Genomic DNA, 16,728 nt, shown 5'->3' on the forward strand with positions numbered 1-16,728 from the left:
GGAGAGGTGGGCTGTGCAGATGGTAATGACCATGACAAGCAGCCTGTAGAGGAGGAGCCAGAAAAGGAGATTCTGGGAGGGGGATGTCAAGGACAGAAAGTCACCTGTCCTGTGACTGATTGTCACGGGTTTCCTAGATTTGCCTATGCCCGTGACAGGTGGAGCCACCCCATAGTGCCCCCCCAGGCCCAGAAAGGAAGGGAAAAAAGGGGGAATGGGATAAAAACAGCAGCAATCTAAGGAGGAAAACTTATTTTCTAAATATGATATTGGAATACAAGATAACACAATATAATAAAATATAATTGAGACTAATAAATCAAACGAAACAGAGAGAGTCCCCGAAAACCAAGAGGCCTACTCTGAACTCTAGGCGACACAGCTGGAACGCTTCCCACTCCCAGAGAAGTTCAAGAGAGAGAGAACTCCAGCTGGGTACAATATTATATTGTGTCCTGGTCCCGTGACTTATCCCTGACCATGATGTTCTCTGGGATACGTAGTCTTCTTCTGTGAACTGCACATTCAGCAAAATCATCCATGCTTTACATGATGTTATGATGTGGAATACTGATAGCGAAATTACAAAATTACAAAACGATGACAAACATATTCATTGTTTTTCCTGGAACTCATTTTTATGCTGTCCCTCCTACTGACGCGTGCGCAGTCCGTAGTGGGGGTCTCACTCCAGTGGTCATTGCGATGAATTCAGAAGTCTTCCTCAGGTTGCTTTGACCCAGCTCCTCCAATCAATATGTCAAAGCCATTTTCTTTGGCTACCTTTCCCTTCCAGCTGTATTGTCTTAAGTATAGACCCAGCTGTGTTATCCCAGCTGTACTGTAACTATAGCAATGTCTACATGTCCAACTAGTCCTATTCTTCTGACATTCCCCAAAGCCTAGGATACTTAATCTTCATGAAGGGCCCCTATTTTCTTGATTCTTATTTTCTGCTGTGACCAAAGACCCGTTGTGAATGATGCTATCCCAGCTGGAGGCCATTCAGGACTGGTATTCCCCAGGTTTCAGTGCTGGGGCCACTTCTCTTTGCTATTTTCATCAGTGTTCCTCTGGGGTTGGTATTGGAGCCTGTCCTGTTTAATATCTTTTTGATGACCTGGATGTATTGGAGTCTGTCCTGTTTAATACCTTTCTTGATGACCTGAATGAGGGGATTGAGTGCATGCTCAGTGAGTTTGCAGATGGCAGAAAACTGGGAGAAAGTTTTGGTCTGCCTGGGGGAAGGAACATCCTGCACAGGGATCTGGATTGCTGGGCTGAAGCCAATGGGATAAAGATCAGTAAGACCAAATGAGGAGTCCTGCACTTTGGCCACAAAAACTCCAGGCAGCGCTGCAGGCCTGTGGCAGAATGGGTAGAAGACTGCATGAAAGAAAAGGACTGGGGGTGTTGGCTGATACACAGCTGAATGTGAGTGTAGCCACGAAGACCAATGGCATTCTGGCTTGGATCAGAAATTGTGTAGTCAACTGGGCTATACAACAACCCCAAGAAACCCTACAGGCTTGGGGAGGTGTGGCAGGAAAGCTTCCAGATGGAAAGGGACCTTGGTGTATGTGCTGATGGACAGTCGGTAGCATATGAGCCAGCAGTGTGCCCAGGTGGCCAAGAAGGCCATTGGCATCCTGGCTTGTATCAGTAATGGTGTGGTGAGCAGGACTAGTGAAGTCATCCTGCCCCTGTACTCGACATGGGTGAGGCCTCACATCAAGTGCTGAGTTCAGTTTTGGGCACCTCAGCACAGGAAAGACATGGAGGTGATGGAGCAGGTCCAGAGAAGGGCAACGAGGCTTGTGAAGGGCTTGGAGAATCAGCCCTATGAGGAGAGGCTGAGGGAGCTGGGGCTGTTTAGTCTGGGGAAGAAGAGGCTGAGGGGAGACCTTATAGCCCTCTTCCAGTACCTGAAAGGTTCTTACAGTGAGAGTGGGGCAGGTCTCTTCTCACTGGTGACTGGTGACAAGTGACAGGACGAGGGGAAGTGGCCTCAAGTTGCACCATGGCAAGTTTAGGTTGGATATTAGGAAGAACTTCTTTACAGAAAGGGTAGTTAGGTACTGGAATAGGCTCCCCAGGGAGGTGGTTGAATCGCCATCCCTGGGTGTGTTTAAGAGCTGTTTGCATGTGGTGCTCAGGGATATGATTTAGTGTAGGTTTTTTAGAGTTAGGGTACTATGGTTATAGTGTACTATGGGTATAGGATACTATGGTTATAGGGTACTACATTTATAGGGTACTATGGTTATAGTGTTCTGGTTAGGCTGCGGTTGGACTTGATGACCTTCAAGGTCTTTTCCAACCTGGGTAATTCTATGATTCTATGGAGAAGATGATTCCCTTGTTCTTGGCAATGGTGAGGCCATACCTTGAGTATTGTTTTCAGTTTTGGGCTCTTCACTATAAGAAAGAGACTGAGACTCTGGAGCATGTTCAGAGGACAACAGAGCTGGTGAGGGGTCTGGAGCACAAGTCTTAGGAGGAGCAGATCAGGAAATGGGTTGATTTGTCTGGAAAATGGGTGGCTCGTGGGATGTGGTGGTAGATGTAACTGTGAGCAAGTCATAGAATTTATAGAATTACCCAGGTTGGAAAAGACCTTGAAGATCATCAAGTCCAAGCACAGCCTAACCAGAACCCTAAATCTAAAAACCCTACACAAAATCATATCCCTCAGTGAGGAAACATTGCGAAATATAGCGACCCATAGAGACCAGTAGAGACACATGGAGACCCATAGTGACCCCACAGATATCCATAGTGACCCATAGCATCCCATAGAGACACATAGAGTCCCATAGTGACCGATAGAGACCCATAGAATGAGAGAGAGCAGAGGGAGAGTATTGTGGCTGCTTGGCAGCAAGAGGAGCTCGATCATTTAGGGCTTTGGAGTAGATGGTGAGAGAGGCTGGGGAAGGCCACAGGGGTGCAGGACATGGTGCACATGGCATGGAGCTGGGGAAGCTTCCCAGCACTTTGAGGTGACCACTTCCAGGCAGGGACAAATGCCAGCAGTCCATGCTGAGCATGAGAACAAGGACACACAACAGACACACAGTGTGTAGCTTTGCTGAGGGATTTATTGATCATCAGGGGGTGTCATTGATCATCAGGGTCTTCATTATCAGAGGGCAAAGCTGGTCATCAGAGGGCAGCACTGGTCATCCGAGGGCAGCAGTGGTCATCAGAGGATGTCAGAGGGCATCACTGGCAAGGAGGAGCCTTGTCCCTGCAGGGTTTGTCCCCAAGGACTTAGGTCAGGAGAAAGACTGGCAGCAGCCAAGAGACCCAGGGCAGGATGTGGGTCCACTGGGGGCAGAAGCCACAGCCCCTGTCCCAGCTGCATGGTGACTCTGGGCCATCCATAGGGCACCCTGAGCCTGCCCACTCCAGATCCGTTCCTCTGCACAGCCCCATAAAGCGCAAGGGAAGGGCTGGAGGTGACAGTGCCCAGGTCCCCCTTGAACAGGCCACAGAAGGTCCCCTCCATACCATCAGTTTCCAGCATTGATGGCCAGTCCTCTGTGCTCCAGGTAAACACAGGGTCCACCAAGTTCCATTTGGGTTTGTAAGCATCCCCATGGCACTTACCTAGACATGTAGATCCAGGGCCGCACGTCTCACATGTGGGGGATTCTCCTCTGTCCTGCTGATCACGTCCTGGGGAAAAAGGGGCTGTTAGGGACACACCGAGGCTATGGAGAGAATGGAACATGCTGGGGGCAATAAGACACAGTGGGACAACCTGAAGGTACAGGGACCCATTGTGGGCTCTAGAACAGAATGCCCAAGGCATGGTCCTGTAGCCAGCTCATCCCTAACTAACCCCATTGCCTCCTTCCCCTGCCCATTGCCCTTTCACATCTGGAGGGAGCCCAACAGAAGCCTTGGGGCTGCAGGAGTGTCCCCAAGTCCCAGGGGAACTGAGAACAGCAAGACATCCCAGCCCCATCCTCACACCATGGTCAACCAACTCACCAGTCCAGGAAGGGCAACAGCAACAGGTGGCGGCGCCTGGGGAAGAAGAGCCATGGGGCAGCTGTGAGAGAACATTGAGTCTGGGGGATCACAGGGTGACCGCATCCAAGCTGCCTGGTTGGTCCCAAGGCTGCCCCCAACCTCATGGCTGCCAAGGACTGTGTGCGCCTCTGCCAATGGAGGTGCCCAGGGCTGGGGTTGGGTATAGATACCGGGTAGGGGTCTGGGGGGACCAAAGGAGGGGAATAGGGGTGCCAAGAGTCTTGGGGGTGCTAAACAGAGAGGAACGGAGAACGAGGGAAAATGAAACAAAAGACATTGGGGACCTAAAGAGATAAGAATCAGGTTGCCAATTAAAGGAGATCTGTTGGTGCAAAAAGGATGGGATGTAGGGACCTGAAGAGAGGGCATTTGGAGCCAAGAAGAGAAGGGATTTGTGGAACCCATAGAAAAGATGACGAGGATGCAAATGGAAGAAATTTGGATGTGCCAAATACAGGGGCAGCCTCTGCCAGGCAGGGACAGACCCCACCTGCTCCTGCAGAGCTCCATGCAGGGCAACCCTTGGGCACAACCAATGTGTGTGCCCGGACACTCACCACAGTAACTTCCAAGTCCGGCACTTGCAAAAGTGGCTGTGGGGAGAGGAGTAGGAGAGAGCATGAGAGAGATGCTCGCATCGGGGATCCCCAATGGCCGATCACCTCCAGCCCCAGCCCACATCCCCCACAGATGCTTCACCTGAGCTTCCACTGTGCAGCACAGGGCAGCGAGGAGCATCATGAGGCTGAGCACAGCTGCCTTCATCTTCCTCTGTGCTCTGGGAGCTGGGTGAGGCTGCAGGAGGCAAGGTCTGCATTTATCCTCCAGAGCCCCTACCACTCCCTAGATGCCCCTGGGCTTGGCAGACTCCCCTGACATGGACTGAGCCCTGCATGCAGCCGTCCCCTTCCTTGGCCCCAGGACACATGAGGAAGCCAGGGATCAGAGGAAGAACACTGAGTGCTGGGATCCCAATGTCACTGAGCCCAAATCCCCCAGGTCCCAGCACTCAGCACACACGGCATTTCTGTCCCCGAGGACCACCCAGAGATGACGCTGTCCCCATATCAAGGCTTTGTCCAAGGACTCATCACTGAGTCCTGTCCAGTCCTGTGAGGCTACCAGGTTTGAGGCTGATTTTATCGGGAACTAGGACACAGCATTTGGGGACACTGGGAGGTGTGAGGATAACAGGGACATGGGGAGCGTGGAACTTACGAAGATATTTGTAAGGCAAGTGGTCACAGGGATATGGTGACCTGAGGATATGGGAACAACATGGGGACATGAGTGTATCATGGCAGTATGGAGACATAATGGAAATATGGGGGAAAGGGGACATGCAGCCAAATGGGAACTTCTTGGTGACAGGGACACAGGAAGTTGTAGGTGGGGCCATCAAGGCCAGGCTGAATGTAGCTCTGGGCCACCTGCTCTGGTGCTTGGCAACCCTACACTAATCAGGGGGATTAAAACTAGATGATCATTGCAATACATTTCAACTCAGGCCATTCTATAATTCTGTGTGGGCAGTGGGGACAGTTGGGTGATGGGGACACATAGACACAGGGAGGTTGGCAGTGTTCACTCAGTGCCTTTGTCATCATGGTGGAGATCAAAAGTGAATAACAAAACTTGGCTGTGGCTGATGGGTTTCCTCCTCATTTATTGCTGAAAACTCCAAAGACCACAACTTTTAGAATTGTGGAATCTCAATATCATGGAATACCTGAACCACGAATTCACAGACTCATAGAACCAGTGAGTCATGGAATCACAGAAGCACGAAATCACAGCACCATAGAACTATAGAATCATGGCATCATTGAAATGGGACAAGACGACTTCAGTCACATCAGGAGATGTGCCATATATTTTCTGCTGTCTTTACACAGCCAAGAGCAGAAGTCCCTATGTTACATCCAGAAATCTGCATTGCATGTCTGAGATGGCAGTAGTATGGCCTCTGTCCATGAGGACAGTTTGCCATTAGGACACGCAGGCATGGAATCCAAGGTTTGGGGTGAAAACTGGCTGAAGGTACCTGAATAGGTTCTGAAGTCACTGGGCTGTGTGCCTGAGCTTCAGCAGAACAAAGGTGTCCTATGGGTTTTGTTCCCATGATGATCCAGCCACCTGTCATGGCTTAAAGAAAGTGAGTCTTGTTTTATCCGGATGAAAGGAAAGAAATAATAGAGTGCTGATAAATGGCAGTGAGAGAGAGAGCGAGCATCCCTTCCGTGACTTCTTTCCCTCTCCACAGACCATCCTGGAGGCAGTGACCACCTCTGTGTACAAAATGGAAGAAGCCCTGGAAGAAGCTTGGGAACTTCTGACATGATAACACACATCCAAGAACTTGTTGTGTGCAGGGTCTCACAGGGAATGAGGAAGAGGGGATCTGACAACCAACGGGCAAACCAGCTGCTGCTGCTGGACTCTCAGAGGCACTGACAGATGTGAACCTGAAAGCACAGACCCCAGCCAGGAACCCAGGGATGGCCGGTCAGCGGTTGCAGGCTGAAACCATTGCACAGTTTGATGAACAGTCATGTGCTTCCTGCTGGACTGTGGGTTTCTGAGAACATCTGACCAGTACAGGTCCTGAAACGTCTCATAAGAGGGAGGGCAGAGAGAGTGACTGCATTTCCTTTATTCTGTTAAAGTTCACAGAGAGCCTGGTATATTATGTACACTGTTTCTGGGCTACACTACAAAGGTACAAGCTCAACAGTTGGTTGAACAATTGGTTTCAATAATGACTCAGTAATGAAAAACAACACTGTATTTATTTAAAGAAGAAAAAAAAATAAATTACACAGATAAAATGGCACAAAACAAACAGTAAAGGACAGCATGATTCAGTAAAGGGCTGCATTACAAGCCATGAATACCAAAAGATGTGCAGTTCACTGCTTTTAAAACACATTTATTAATCACTTTCCTCACTGAATCCCTTACTTCCCTGTTCCTCATACTGTAGATGAAGGGGTTCACTGCTGGAGGCACCACTGTGTACAGAAGTGCCAGCATCGGGTCCATATATGGGGAGGAAATGGAGGGGGGCTTCAGGTAGGCATAAAGGACCGTGATGAGAAACAGGGAGACCACAGCCAGGTGAGGGAGGCATGTGGAGAAGGCTTTGTGCCGTCCCTGCTCAGAGGGCATCCTCAGCACAGCAGTGAAGATCTGCACATAGGAAACCACTATGAAAGCAAAGCACCCAAAGACTATATTCATACTCAAAATGATAAAAACAACTTCCCTGAGGTAGGAGCCTGAGCAGGAGAGCTTGAGGATCTGGGGGATTTCACAGAAAAACTGGTTCACAACATTCCCTTGGCAGAGAGGCAGTGAAAACGTACTGGCAGTGTGCAGCAGGGAATAGAGTACTCCAGTGCCCCAGGCAGCTGCTGCCATGGTGGCACAAGCTCTGCTGTCCAGGAGGGTCCCGTAGTGCAGGGGCTTGCAGATGGCAACGTAGCGGTCATAGGACATGATGGTGAGAAGGGAACACTCTGTTGAGGCGAAGAAGACAAAGAAAAAGATCTGTGCAGCACATCCTGCGTAGGAGATGGCCCTGGTGTCCCAGAGGGCGTTGACCATGGCTTTGGGGAGAGTGGTGGAGATGCTGCCCAGGTCGAGGAGGGCCAGGTTGAGGAGGAAGAAGTACATGGGGGTGTGCAGGCGCTGGTCACAAGCAATGGCTGTGCTGATGAGGCCATTGCCCAGGAGGGCAGCCAGGTAGATGCCCAGAAAGAGCCAGAAGTGCAGGAGCTGCAGCTGCCGAGTGTCTGCCAACGGCAGGAGGAGGAACTCGCTCAGGGAGCTGCTGTTGGACATCTGCTGTTACTGGGCTTGGAGTCCTGCTCAGAATGCAAAAGATAATGACAAGTCTAGACCATTCTCAGACACACTCCTTCTGCTATACTATAGAATTTTTCCTTTCCCTTTGGGAAATGATCACTTAACTCCAGAACTTGAAATTATTTTAATGAGCTTCACCATCCCTTAAGGAGTAGGAGATTGGGAAGCTCTAACTTTCTTCTCATTTCCTAATCATATCCCAGCCTCCTGGATATTTTCCTCTTTACTCCAGCTTCTCTTCAAGACCCAAGACCCAGTTTATGTGCACTTCAGGTTGTCTTAGAGAAATCAGACAGTCTTCAGGACAAGTGAACCATTAATGCCCGCAGAAAATGATGATAACAGAAACTAATTGTATCATTTTAGGAAGGAGAGGTTGATAGCACATTCTGCGTCACTGTTCACAAAATAACCGATGAAGTGAAGAAATACTGGGGAGCCTCAGAGATTTCTTCAAAGTTGGCAGTCCTTTTTAGAACTCTGCTTCAAATTTTCTTCCCACCCCTTAAAACAGGAAATGGAAAATCTCTGCCTTTGCTCTTCTCTTGCAAAGCACCCTTACAAACATTCTGTTGTGCAGTGGAGCTGTGATCCCCCTGCCCCAGGCAGCAGCTGTGGCAGCACAAGCCCTGCCGGGGGGCTCCTTCCCCCCACACATCTCCCTGCAGCGCCCTGGGCAGCTCCCCGGGCAGGCTGAGTGCTGAGCCTGGCAGGCAGCAGAGTCCCATACCCGGCACACAGCCCCTGGGGCACAGCAGGGACCCTGCTCTGCAGGACAGCCCTGGGCACCTGCCTGCAGCCCCAGCTGCACACCCTGCTGTAGCCATACTGGGACACCCAGCCCGCAGGGCTGTGCTTTCATAGTGCAGCATGGAAACCTTCAGGTAAAGCAGAAATCTTTTTCCACAAGAAAGAAACATGCAGTGCCTGCAGCCAGATCTACTATAGGATGTCCCTGAATTGGTTAATCCACTATGAAAAGCAGCTGCATAGGCTGCAGTGAGACTTACCTTGTCATGGTCTGTGAGCAGCGCTCCTTCTGTGTGTTCACAGATCGCTCACACTGTACACATCCTGTAAGCTCTCTTTCCACTTTCCCTCCTCTCCTTTAGTCAACTGCAGGCTGTGCTGTGCACAAGAGTGGCTCCTGGGCACAGCTGCCTCTCTGCAGCGCTCCCCACTTTTATGAGTTCCCTGTGTCCCATGAGCCCAGCCCAGCTCAGCAGCAGAGGATGTCATTGTTATCCTTCCCACACATCTCCCATGAGATGTCCCTGAGTCTTCATGGACAACAGCTCCTGAAAGACAACGGCATCATGACTGTACTTGAAATTCCAGACATTCCGTGATTCCTTCCAGAGGTTGTTTGAAGAAACTAAAAGGGCACACAGACAAGGACAGGGACGGTTGGACTTTCCCTGTGAAGGGCAGTGATCCAGCTGAGGCTGGATCCCTCTCATCTGTAGAGGGAAACCCTGGGTCTGAAATGGGATTCAGCTCCCCATGGATCCACAGGAGCTGGGATTCCTCTGATTCAGTTCAGATGTGCACAAGGAGTTGCCTGCATTTGAACTCCTGGTCTGAGTCCTCAGTCCTTCAGCAGGGAGGCAGTTGCTCACACACACGTACACTGGGTGATGCCCAAGGTGCCTTGGGTGCTCCTGGATGTGTGTCAGTGCTTGTAAACCGTGTGGGAAATCCCTGAGATAGACACCTCCTTTCTGAGCATAAGCTGAGGTCCAGACTGGGGCAAGAGGTATTCTTGGCCATCCTTATGACAACAGATCCCAGCAATTAGGGCATCTCAAATTGTTTTTTTTCACATCTCCATGGAGCAAGCAGAGTAACTCAGGTGACTAAATGGATGAGCTTTGTGTTGTGGGTTTGTGATTTTTGCCAGCAGTATTCCACATAACAACATCATGCAGAACAGTGGGAGTTATAGAGTTCACATTTTGCTTCCATGTTACCGCCGTTTTGGGCATTTGGGGTTCCCAGAGCGTAGAGGAGGGGCAGCATCTCCAGAGGACTTGGTGCAAAGAGGAAGTGAGGTCAGACTTAGGGCTAGATCCCAATGGCCTTTTGCCTTTGGCCATCTCAGCTCACAGCAGAGGAAAACACGAGCCTCCATTGCACTATTTGGTGTACTCTTGTCTCTCTCATTTTATCTGATTTGCTTACATTTAATAATGTAATATCAGATTGTTTCCAGTGTGTTTTCTCTTTGTTAAAATGTTCTGTTTGCTCTCTGTCCTTCTCCCTTTCCTGGAGTGCTAGGCCCAGGTCTTGACGAGTCACGGGGCAAATTCTTTCCTTTCTTTTCCTTCATTCCTTTGTCTCTCCTTTTTTTTTTTCTTTTCCAGGTGTCTTTGCCCCCCTGTTCCAGACTGACATCCAGGGAAAACCCCTAGACAAAGCTCAAGGAGGCAAAGTTTACATTGGATGTCAGCGGGAAGTTCTTTACAAGTAGAGTGGTGGAGATGCTGGGACAGGCTGCCCAGAGAGGTTGTGGATACTCCGTCCCCAGAGGTGTTCAACACCATCTTGGATAGGGTCCTGGGCAACCTGTTCTAGAGCCAAAACTTGAGGTTGGTGTCCCTGCCTATGGCAAAGGGAATGGAACTTGATGATCCTTGGGGTCCCTTCCAGCCCAAGCCATCCTATTATTCTGTCATCCTATCATTCAGAACAGGGACAGACATTATCATGAACAAGAGCAGTACCCACAACTTTTATCTTTTTCACAGCAAATAACACATTTTGAACTGACTTTTTTACCTTAAGACAAAGTTACAGCAGTCTCTCCTGACAATGGAGCAAATGGAGTTCATCAGCAGCAGTGGCCAGCAGCAGCATCTGGTTTGCACATTGGTTGTCAGGTCCCCTCTTCCACATTCCCTGTGAGACCCTGCACACAACAAGTTCTTGGATGTGTGTTATCATGTCAGAAGTTCCTAAGCTTCCTCCAGGGCTTGTTCAATTTTCGACACAGATGTGTACGTGGTCAGTGCCTCCAGGATGGTCTGTGGAGAGGGAAATCTCCACAGATCTCTCATTGGCCAGTGGTAGCTCTGCCCTGCCCGCAGCCACTCATTGGCAAGTGGCAGCTCTGCCCCGTCCTCAGCCGCTCATTGGTCAGAGGCAGTTCCGGCCCCATGTCGCCATCTCATTGGTCAGCGGCAGCGCCGCCAACTCTGGTTGGCTGAGCCTCTGCACGTGCGATCGGCCGCCATCTTCCTTCTCGGGGCTGCCCGGCTCTCCCCCATTCTGCTGAAGCCACACGGCAGCTGTAGGGAGGGAATAGGGTAGTATGGGTCTGTTGGTGGCAGTGGGATGGATCTAGCGGTGAATAGTGGGGGATATGGGGTTGTAGTGGGCTGAGGGGGGTACCAAGGGATATAAGGAATGGGTGGCTGTGAGAGGAACGTGGGGGCTGTAGGGGGATATGGGTTGTAGATCGCTGTTGTGGGAATGTAGAGCGATGTGGAGGTGTGGAGGGGCTACCGGGAGAGATCTGGGGCTATAGGGAGCATTTGGGGGGCTATAGAGGGATATTAGGCTGTGCGGGGTTTCTAGTAGGATATGGGTCTGTAGGGTGCTAGGGGGACTGAAGGGGTAGATGTAGATGTATGTGAGGCTATGGGGAGCTTCCAAGTGGCCATAGGAGGGGTATGGAGTTATAGACAGTTGTCAGGGACTTCTGAAGTGGTATAGGGTAATATGGAACAGTGGGGACTCTGGGGAGAATATAGATGACTGCGGAGGGGATACAGGGCTTATGCTGGGCTGAGTGGTCTACAGGGGATCATAGAGCTATAGGGAGCTTAGGGGCTGCAGTGTTATGTAGGGCTGTTGGGGAGGTTCTAAAAGAGTCCCATAGGGATCTCTGGGTGGGCTATAGGAGGATTATGGGGGATATGTGTCTCTAGGGGGCTGTGGGTGGGCAGTAGGAGGATTCTAGTGGGATACAGGGCTCTATGGGGCTATAGGGTGATATGGGGCTATAGAGTGGGTTATAGTGGCATGTGTGGCTAGAAGGCTCTCCCTTGCTTTCCCCTCTCCTTTCCCCTCCCTGTTCCCCTTCCATAGCAGGGTGGGTGAAATGCTAGTCCTGAAATTTAAATCAGAACTTGAATTGTACTGGACTAGAATATGACTGTTTTGTGGTCTTGGATCTGAACTGTGTTTTCTCCTGGGGCTTCAGGTACAGGTGCTGTTTAATAATGACTTTGGAGAAGGTTTTAGCATCCAGTCTGCTGCTCAGGAAGAAAGAAGGAGGTTTCTGGAGAACTTGCTGAATAGTGGAGCGGCTGCTGAACCTCCCCTTCCAACAAGGCATCGGGTGAGGACGTGGTGCATCTCAGCCTTTTCATAGTGCAAGGTAGCTGCGATTCAGGCTGTGCTATGCTCTGTTTCTTCACCAGCATTTGTGCTTGTATCTGAGTTATAAGATTGGTTCTAAGGGAAGCTATGAGGATATACTGGGCAAACGGACCCTACAAAATACGATCCCAGTACCAGGAACAGGGCACAGGTGGGTCTAATGGGAAAGGAAACCTTCCAGGGCAACAGTGGCAAATTGAGTTCTCAGAACTGCCAAGAAAAGGGGTTGTCGCTGTATGTTGATACATTTTATAGTGGCCAGAGGCTTCCCTTGTAGAACTATTTCAGCGTTTCAGCTAGCCAGGAACCGCAGAGCCATGCACCACCTCCAGTCTGACAAGGAATCCCTGCCAGGTAGGAGGGGGATTAAACCCTTGCTGGCTTCATGGATGGGTCAAAGAAAGCCACCCCCTCCCTTCTCAGAATGAGACCTCCCCCACCAAGGAGGGGTGCTGGCTGGGAGATGGCTGCAAGTAGCAATTCTAGGGAAGCAGCTGTGGAAAACTGAATGTAGGATCAACTCCGATCCTCCTATATTTCAGCCCTTAAGGAGGTGGAGCCCCTGAAATACTGAAAGGTGGCTGCTGTTGTCTCTGTGAGCTGGCAGAGAGGGAAGGCCTGCGTCCAAAAAACTGTGGCCCTCCTCTCCAGCTGCCTGCAGGACGAGGAGAACAATGCCTTTGTCCCGAAGGACACTGGAGTGCTCCTCTGTCAAGGAATGAACTTTGAACTGAAATACTACTACAACATCCTTGAGAAGCTCTGTGAGAAGGAGACGTTCAGAAAAGTTGAATTCAAGGTGAGCCATAGGTTTCTCCCTGGTCTGGGCAGCCCTGTCAGCCTTGCTCAGGCCGCACGTGGCCCAACAGGACCTGGCCAGCTGCTCAGTGCAGGTGCTGTGGTGCTGTCAGCACCCCTGCCTTGTGCTCCTCCAGTCCCCAGTGCCTCAGCCATGAACAGGCCGTCCCACAACCTCCCCGTTCCCCCCGCACAAGCCCCTTAGCTGCTGGACATGTTGGTGTCCCAGGTAGCACTGGTGGCCTCCCTGACTCTCCCTGGCCGGCTTGTGGTCCTTCCCATGTGAGTGTGGGCACCTTGAGCCCAGTTCCCATCTCCCAACCCCTTTCCCTTTTGACCTTCCCATTTGTCAGGGGTGGGGGGCCCAAAGGCCTACTGCCTCCCCTTGTCATGGACATAGATTGATCTAGATAACTCCATGAAAACTGTTTACAAGCCATGGTACACTTCCAAGAGCACCCCAGGCATCTTGGGCATCACCCAGTGTACGTGTGTGTGAGCAACTGCCTCCCTGCTGAAGGACTGAGGACTCAGAGCAGGAGTTCAAATGCAGGCAACTCCTTGTGCTCATCTGAACTGAATCAGAGGAATCCCAGCTCCTGTGGGTCCATGGGGAGCTGAATCCCATTTCAGCCCCAGGGTTTCCCTCTACAGATGAGAGGGATCCAGCCTCAGCTGGATCACTGCCCTTCACAGGGAAAGTCCAACCGTCCCTGTCCTTGTCTGTGTGCCCTTTTAGTTTCTTTAAACGACCTCTGGAAGGACTCATGGAATGTCTGGAATTTCAAGTACAGTCATGATGCCATTTTCTTTCAGGAGCTGTTGTCCATGAAGACCCAGAGACATCTCATGGGAGACGAGTGGGAAGGATAACAATGACATCCTCTGCTGATGAGCTGAGCTTGCCTCTTGGGAAACACAGAGCTCATAAAAGTGGGGAGCGCTGCAGGGAGACAGCTGTGCCCAGGAACCACTCTTGTGCACAGCATAGCAGGGCTGGAGCATGATCTGAAGGTGATATGAAGATAGAAGTGAAGGGAGAGACAGTTTACAGGATGCTTAAGGTGTGAGCAAGCTAAGAGCTTACTGGAGGAGCATTGATCGCATGCCATGACATGGTAAGTCTCACATCAGGCCATGCAGCTACATTTAATACAGGGATAAATAAGTCTGACACATCCCATAGCAGATCTGTCTTCAGGCACTGCATGTTTCTTTACACTGGTAAAAGCCTTCTGCTCCAGCTGAGGGCTTCTGTGCTGCAGCATCAGAGCCCAGCCCTGAGAGCTGCATTTCCCAGCACAGCTGCAGGCTGTGCAGCCAGGGCTGCAGGCGGGTGCCCAGGGCTGTCCTGCAGAGCAGAGTCCCTGCTGTGCCCCAGGGGCTGTGTGCCGGGTATGGGACTCTGCCGCCTGCCAGGCTCAGCACTCAGCCTGCCCGTGGAGCTGCCCAGGGCGCTGCAGGGAGATGTGTGTGGGGAAGGAGCCCCCCGGCAGGGCTTGTGCTGCCACAGCTGCTGCCTGGGGCAGGGGGATCACAGCTCCACTGCAGAACTGAGTGTCTGTACGGGTACTTTGCAAGAGGAGAGCCAAGTCAGGGATTTTTCATTTCATTTTCAGAGGGAAGGGAAGATTGGAGGCAGAAATATAAAAGGGGCTGTCAACTCTGAACACAGCTCTGAGACTCCCCAATATTATTCCAATCAGTTAGCTGTTTTGTAAACAGTCACACAAGTTGTGCTTTCAGCTTCATCTACCTAAAAGGATATAATCAGCTTAGGTTATAGTTTCTTTGTTTTCTGCAGACATTAACAGTTCACTTGTCTGGCAAACAGGCAGATTTCTCTAAGACAAATTGAAGTACAGAGGGGCTGGGGCTGGGGTCTCGAAGAGTAGCTGGAGTAAAGAGGAAAATATCCAGAAGGCTGGGGTATGACTAGGAAATGAGAAGAGAGAAAGAGCTCCCTAATTTTCTTCTCCTTAAGGGATGGTGAAGTTCATGGAAATAAATTCAAGTTATGGTGTTAAATGATCATTTTTGAGAGGGAATGCAAAATTTTGTAGCATAGCAGAAGGAGTGTCTCTGAGAATCGTCTGAACTTGTCATTATCTTCTGCACCCTGAACAGGACTCCAAGCCCAGAACAGCAGATGCCCAACAGCAGCTCCATCAGCGAGTTCCTCCTCCTGCCACTGGGAAACACATGGCAGCTGCAGCTCCTTCACTTCTGGATCTTGCTGGGCATCTACCTCGCTGCCCTCTTGGGCAATGGCCTCATCTGCACAGCCATTGCTTGTGACCAGCGCCTGCACACCCCCATGTACTTCTTCTTCCTCAACCTGGCCTTCCTCGACCTGGGCTGCATCTCCACCACTCTCCCCAAAGCCATGGCCAACGCCCTCTGGGACACCAGGGCCATCTCCTACACAGGATGTGCTGCACAGATCTTTTTCTTTGTCCTCTTTATCTCAGCAGAGTATTTCCATCTCACCGTCATGTCCTATGACCGTTACGTTGCCATCTGCAAGCCCCTGCACTACGGGACCTTGATGGACAGCAGAGCTTGTGCCACCATGGCAGCAGCTGCCTGGGGCAATGGAACTCTCTATTCCCTGCTGCACACTGCCAGTTCGTTTTCACTGCCTCTCTGCCAAGGGAATGTTGTGAACCAGTTTTTCTGTGAAATCCCCCAGATCCTCAAACTCTCCTGCCCTGGCTCCTACATCAGGGAAGTTGTGGTTCTCCTTTTTAGTGCCTGTTTAGGCTTTGGGTGCTTTGTTTTCATTGTTGTGTCTTATATGCAGATCTTCATGGCCATGCTGAGAATGCCCTCTGAGCAGGGACGGTACAAAACCTTCTCCACGTGCTTCCCTCACCTGGCTGTGGTCTCCCTATTTGTCAGCACTGCCATTTATACCTACCTGAAGCCTTCCTCTGTCTCCTTCTCATCAATGGACCTGGTGTTGGCACTTCTGTATTCAGTGGTGCCTCCAACACTTAACCCCCTCATCTACAGCATGAGGAACAAGGAGGTAAAGGATGCAGTGAGGAAAGTAATGACAAAATTTCTTTCAAAAGCAGTGAACTGCCCATCTTTTGGAATTCATGGCTTGTAATGCAGCTTTTTACTGAATCAAGCTCTTTTCTTGTTTATTTTCTGCCATTTTATATGTGTAATTTATTCTTATTCTTTTTAAAATAATATTGTATTGTTTTTCACTACAATGTCATTACTGAAATCAATTCCTGTTCACCTTGTACATTTGTAGTTTAGCCCAGACATGCTGTATATAGTGAAACAGGCTCTCTGTGAACCATAACATAATAAAGGTCATGCAGTGACTCCGTCTGTCAACCTTCTTGTGAGACATTTCAGGAGCTGTCGGGGTCAGATGTTTTCAGAAACCCACAGTCCAGTTGGAAGCAGAGAGCTGATGATCAGCAGCAGTGGCCAGCAGCAGCAGCTGGTTTAAACGTTGGTTGTCAGGTCCCCTCTTCCTCACTCCCTGTGAGACCCTGCACACAACAAGTTCTTGGATGTGTGTTATCATGTCAGAAGTTCCCAAACTTCCTCCAGGGCTTCTTCCAATTTCTACACGGACGTGGTCACTGCCTCCAGGATGGTCTGTGGAGAGAGAAA

At 50.4% G+C, this 16,728-nt stretch overlaps 2 protein-coding genes and 1 long non-coding RNA gene across 4 annotated transcripts; 1 reads left to right on the forward strand and 2 right to left on the reverse strand.

The window, feature by feature from the left end:
* Positions 1-3,083: 3,083 nt before the first annotated feature.
* On the reverse strand, positions 3,084-4,868 carry LOC146759478 (uncharacterized). Of its 2 annotated transcripts, none has more exons than XR_014932306.1 (5): positions 4,741-4,868; positions 4,599-4,634; positions 4,000-4,035; positions 3,613-3,681; positions 3,084-3,250 (listed from the first exon to the last, which is right to left on the reverse strand). It is a non-coding gene; the product is annotated as an uncharacterized LOC146759478 (long non-coding RNA). The 2 variants fall into 2 exon arrangements; XR_014932307.1 differs by having other exon boundaries at positions 4,000-4,060; positions 4,741-4,863.
* Positions 4,869-6,674: 1,806 nt separating this feature from the next.
* Positions 6,675-9,131, reverse strand: LOC146759479 (olfactory receptor 14C36-like). The gene is made up of 2 exons (XM_085510697.1): positions 8,919-9,131; positions 6,675-7,907 (listed from the first exon to the last, which is right to left on the reverse strand). The coding sequence occupies exon 2, from the start codon at positions 7,882-7,884 to the stop codon at positions 6,919-6,921; it is 966 nt and encodes a 321-aa protein (XP_085366823.1). The 5' UTR covers positions 7,885-7,907; positions 8,919-9,131; the 3' UTR covers positions 6,675-6,918.
* Positions 9,132-13,905: 4,774 nt separating this feature from the next.
* On the forward strand, positions 13,906-16,429 carry LOC146759480 (olfactory receptor 14C36-like). The gene is made up of 2 exons (XM_085510698.1): positions 13,906-14,207; positions 15,217-16,429. The coding sequence occupies exons 1-2, from the start codon at positions 14,200-14,202 to the stop codon at positions 16,202-16,204; spliced, it is 996 nt and encodes a 331-aa protein (XP_085366824.1). The 5' UTR covers positions 13,906-14,199; the 3' UTR covers positions 16,205-16,429.
* Positions 16,430-16,728: the final 299 nt, after the last annotated feature.

This window comes from Coturnix japonica, chromosome 10 (assembly GCF_054131305.1).
Source record: "Coturnix japonica strain WE chromosome 10, WE-NBRP24, whole genome shotgun sequence".
In the NCBI taxonomy this organism is placed as follows: domain Eukaryota; kingdom Metazoa; phylum Chordata; class Aves; order Galliformes; family Phasianidae; genus Coturnix; species Coturnix japonica.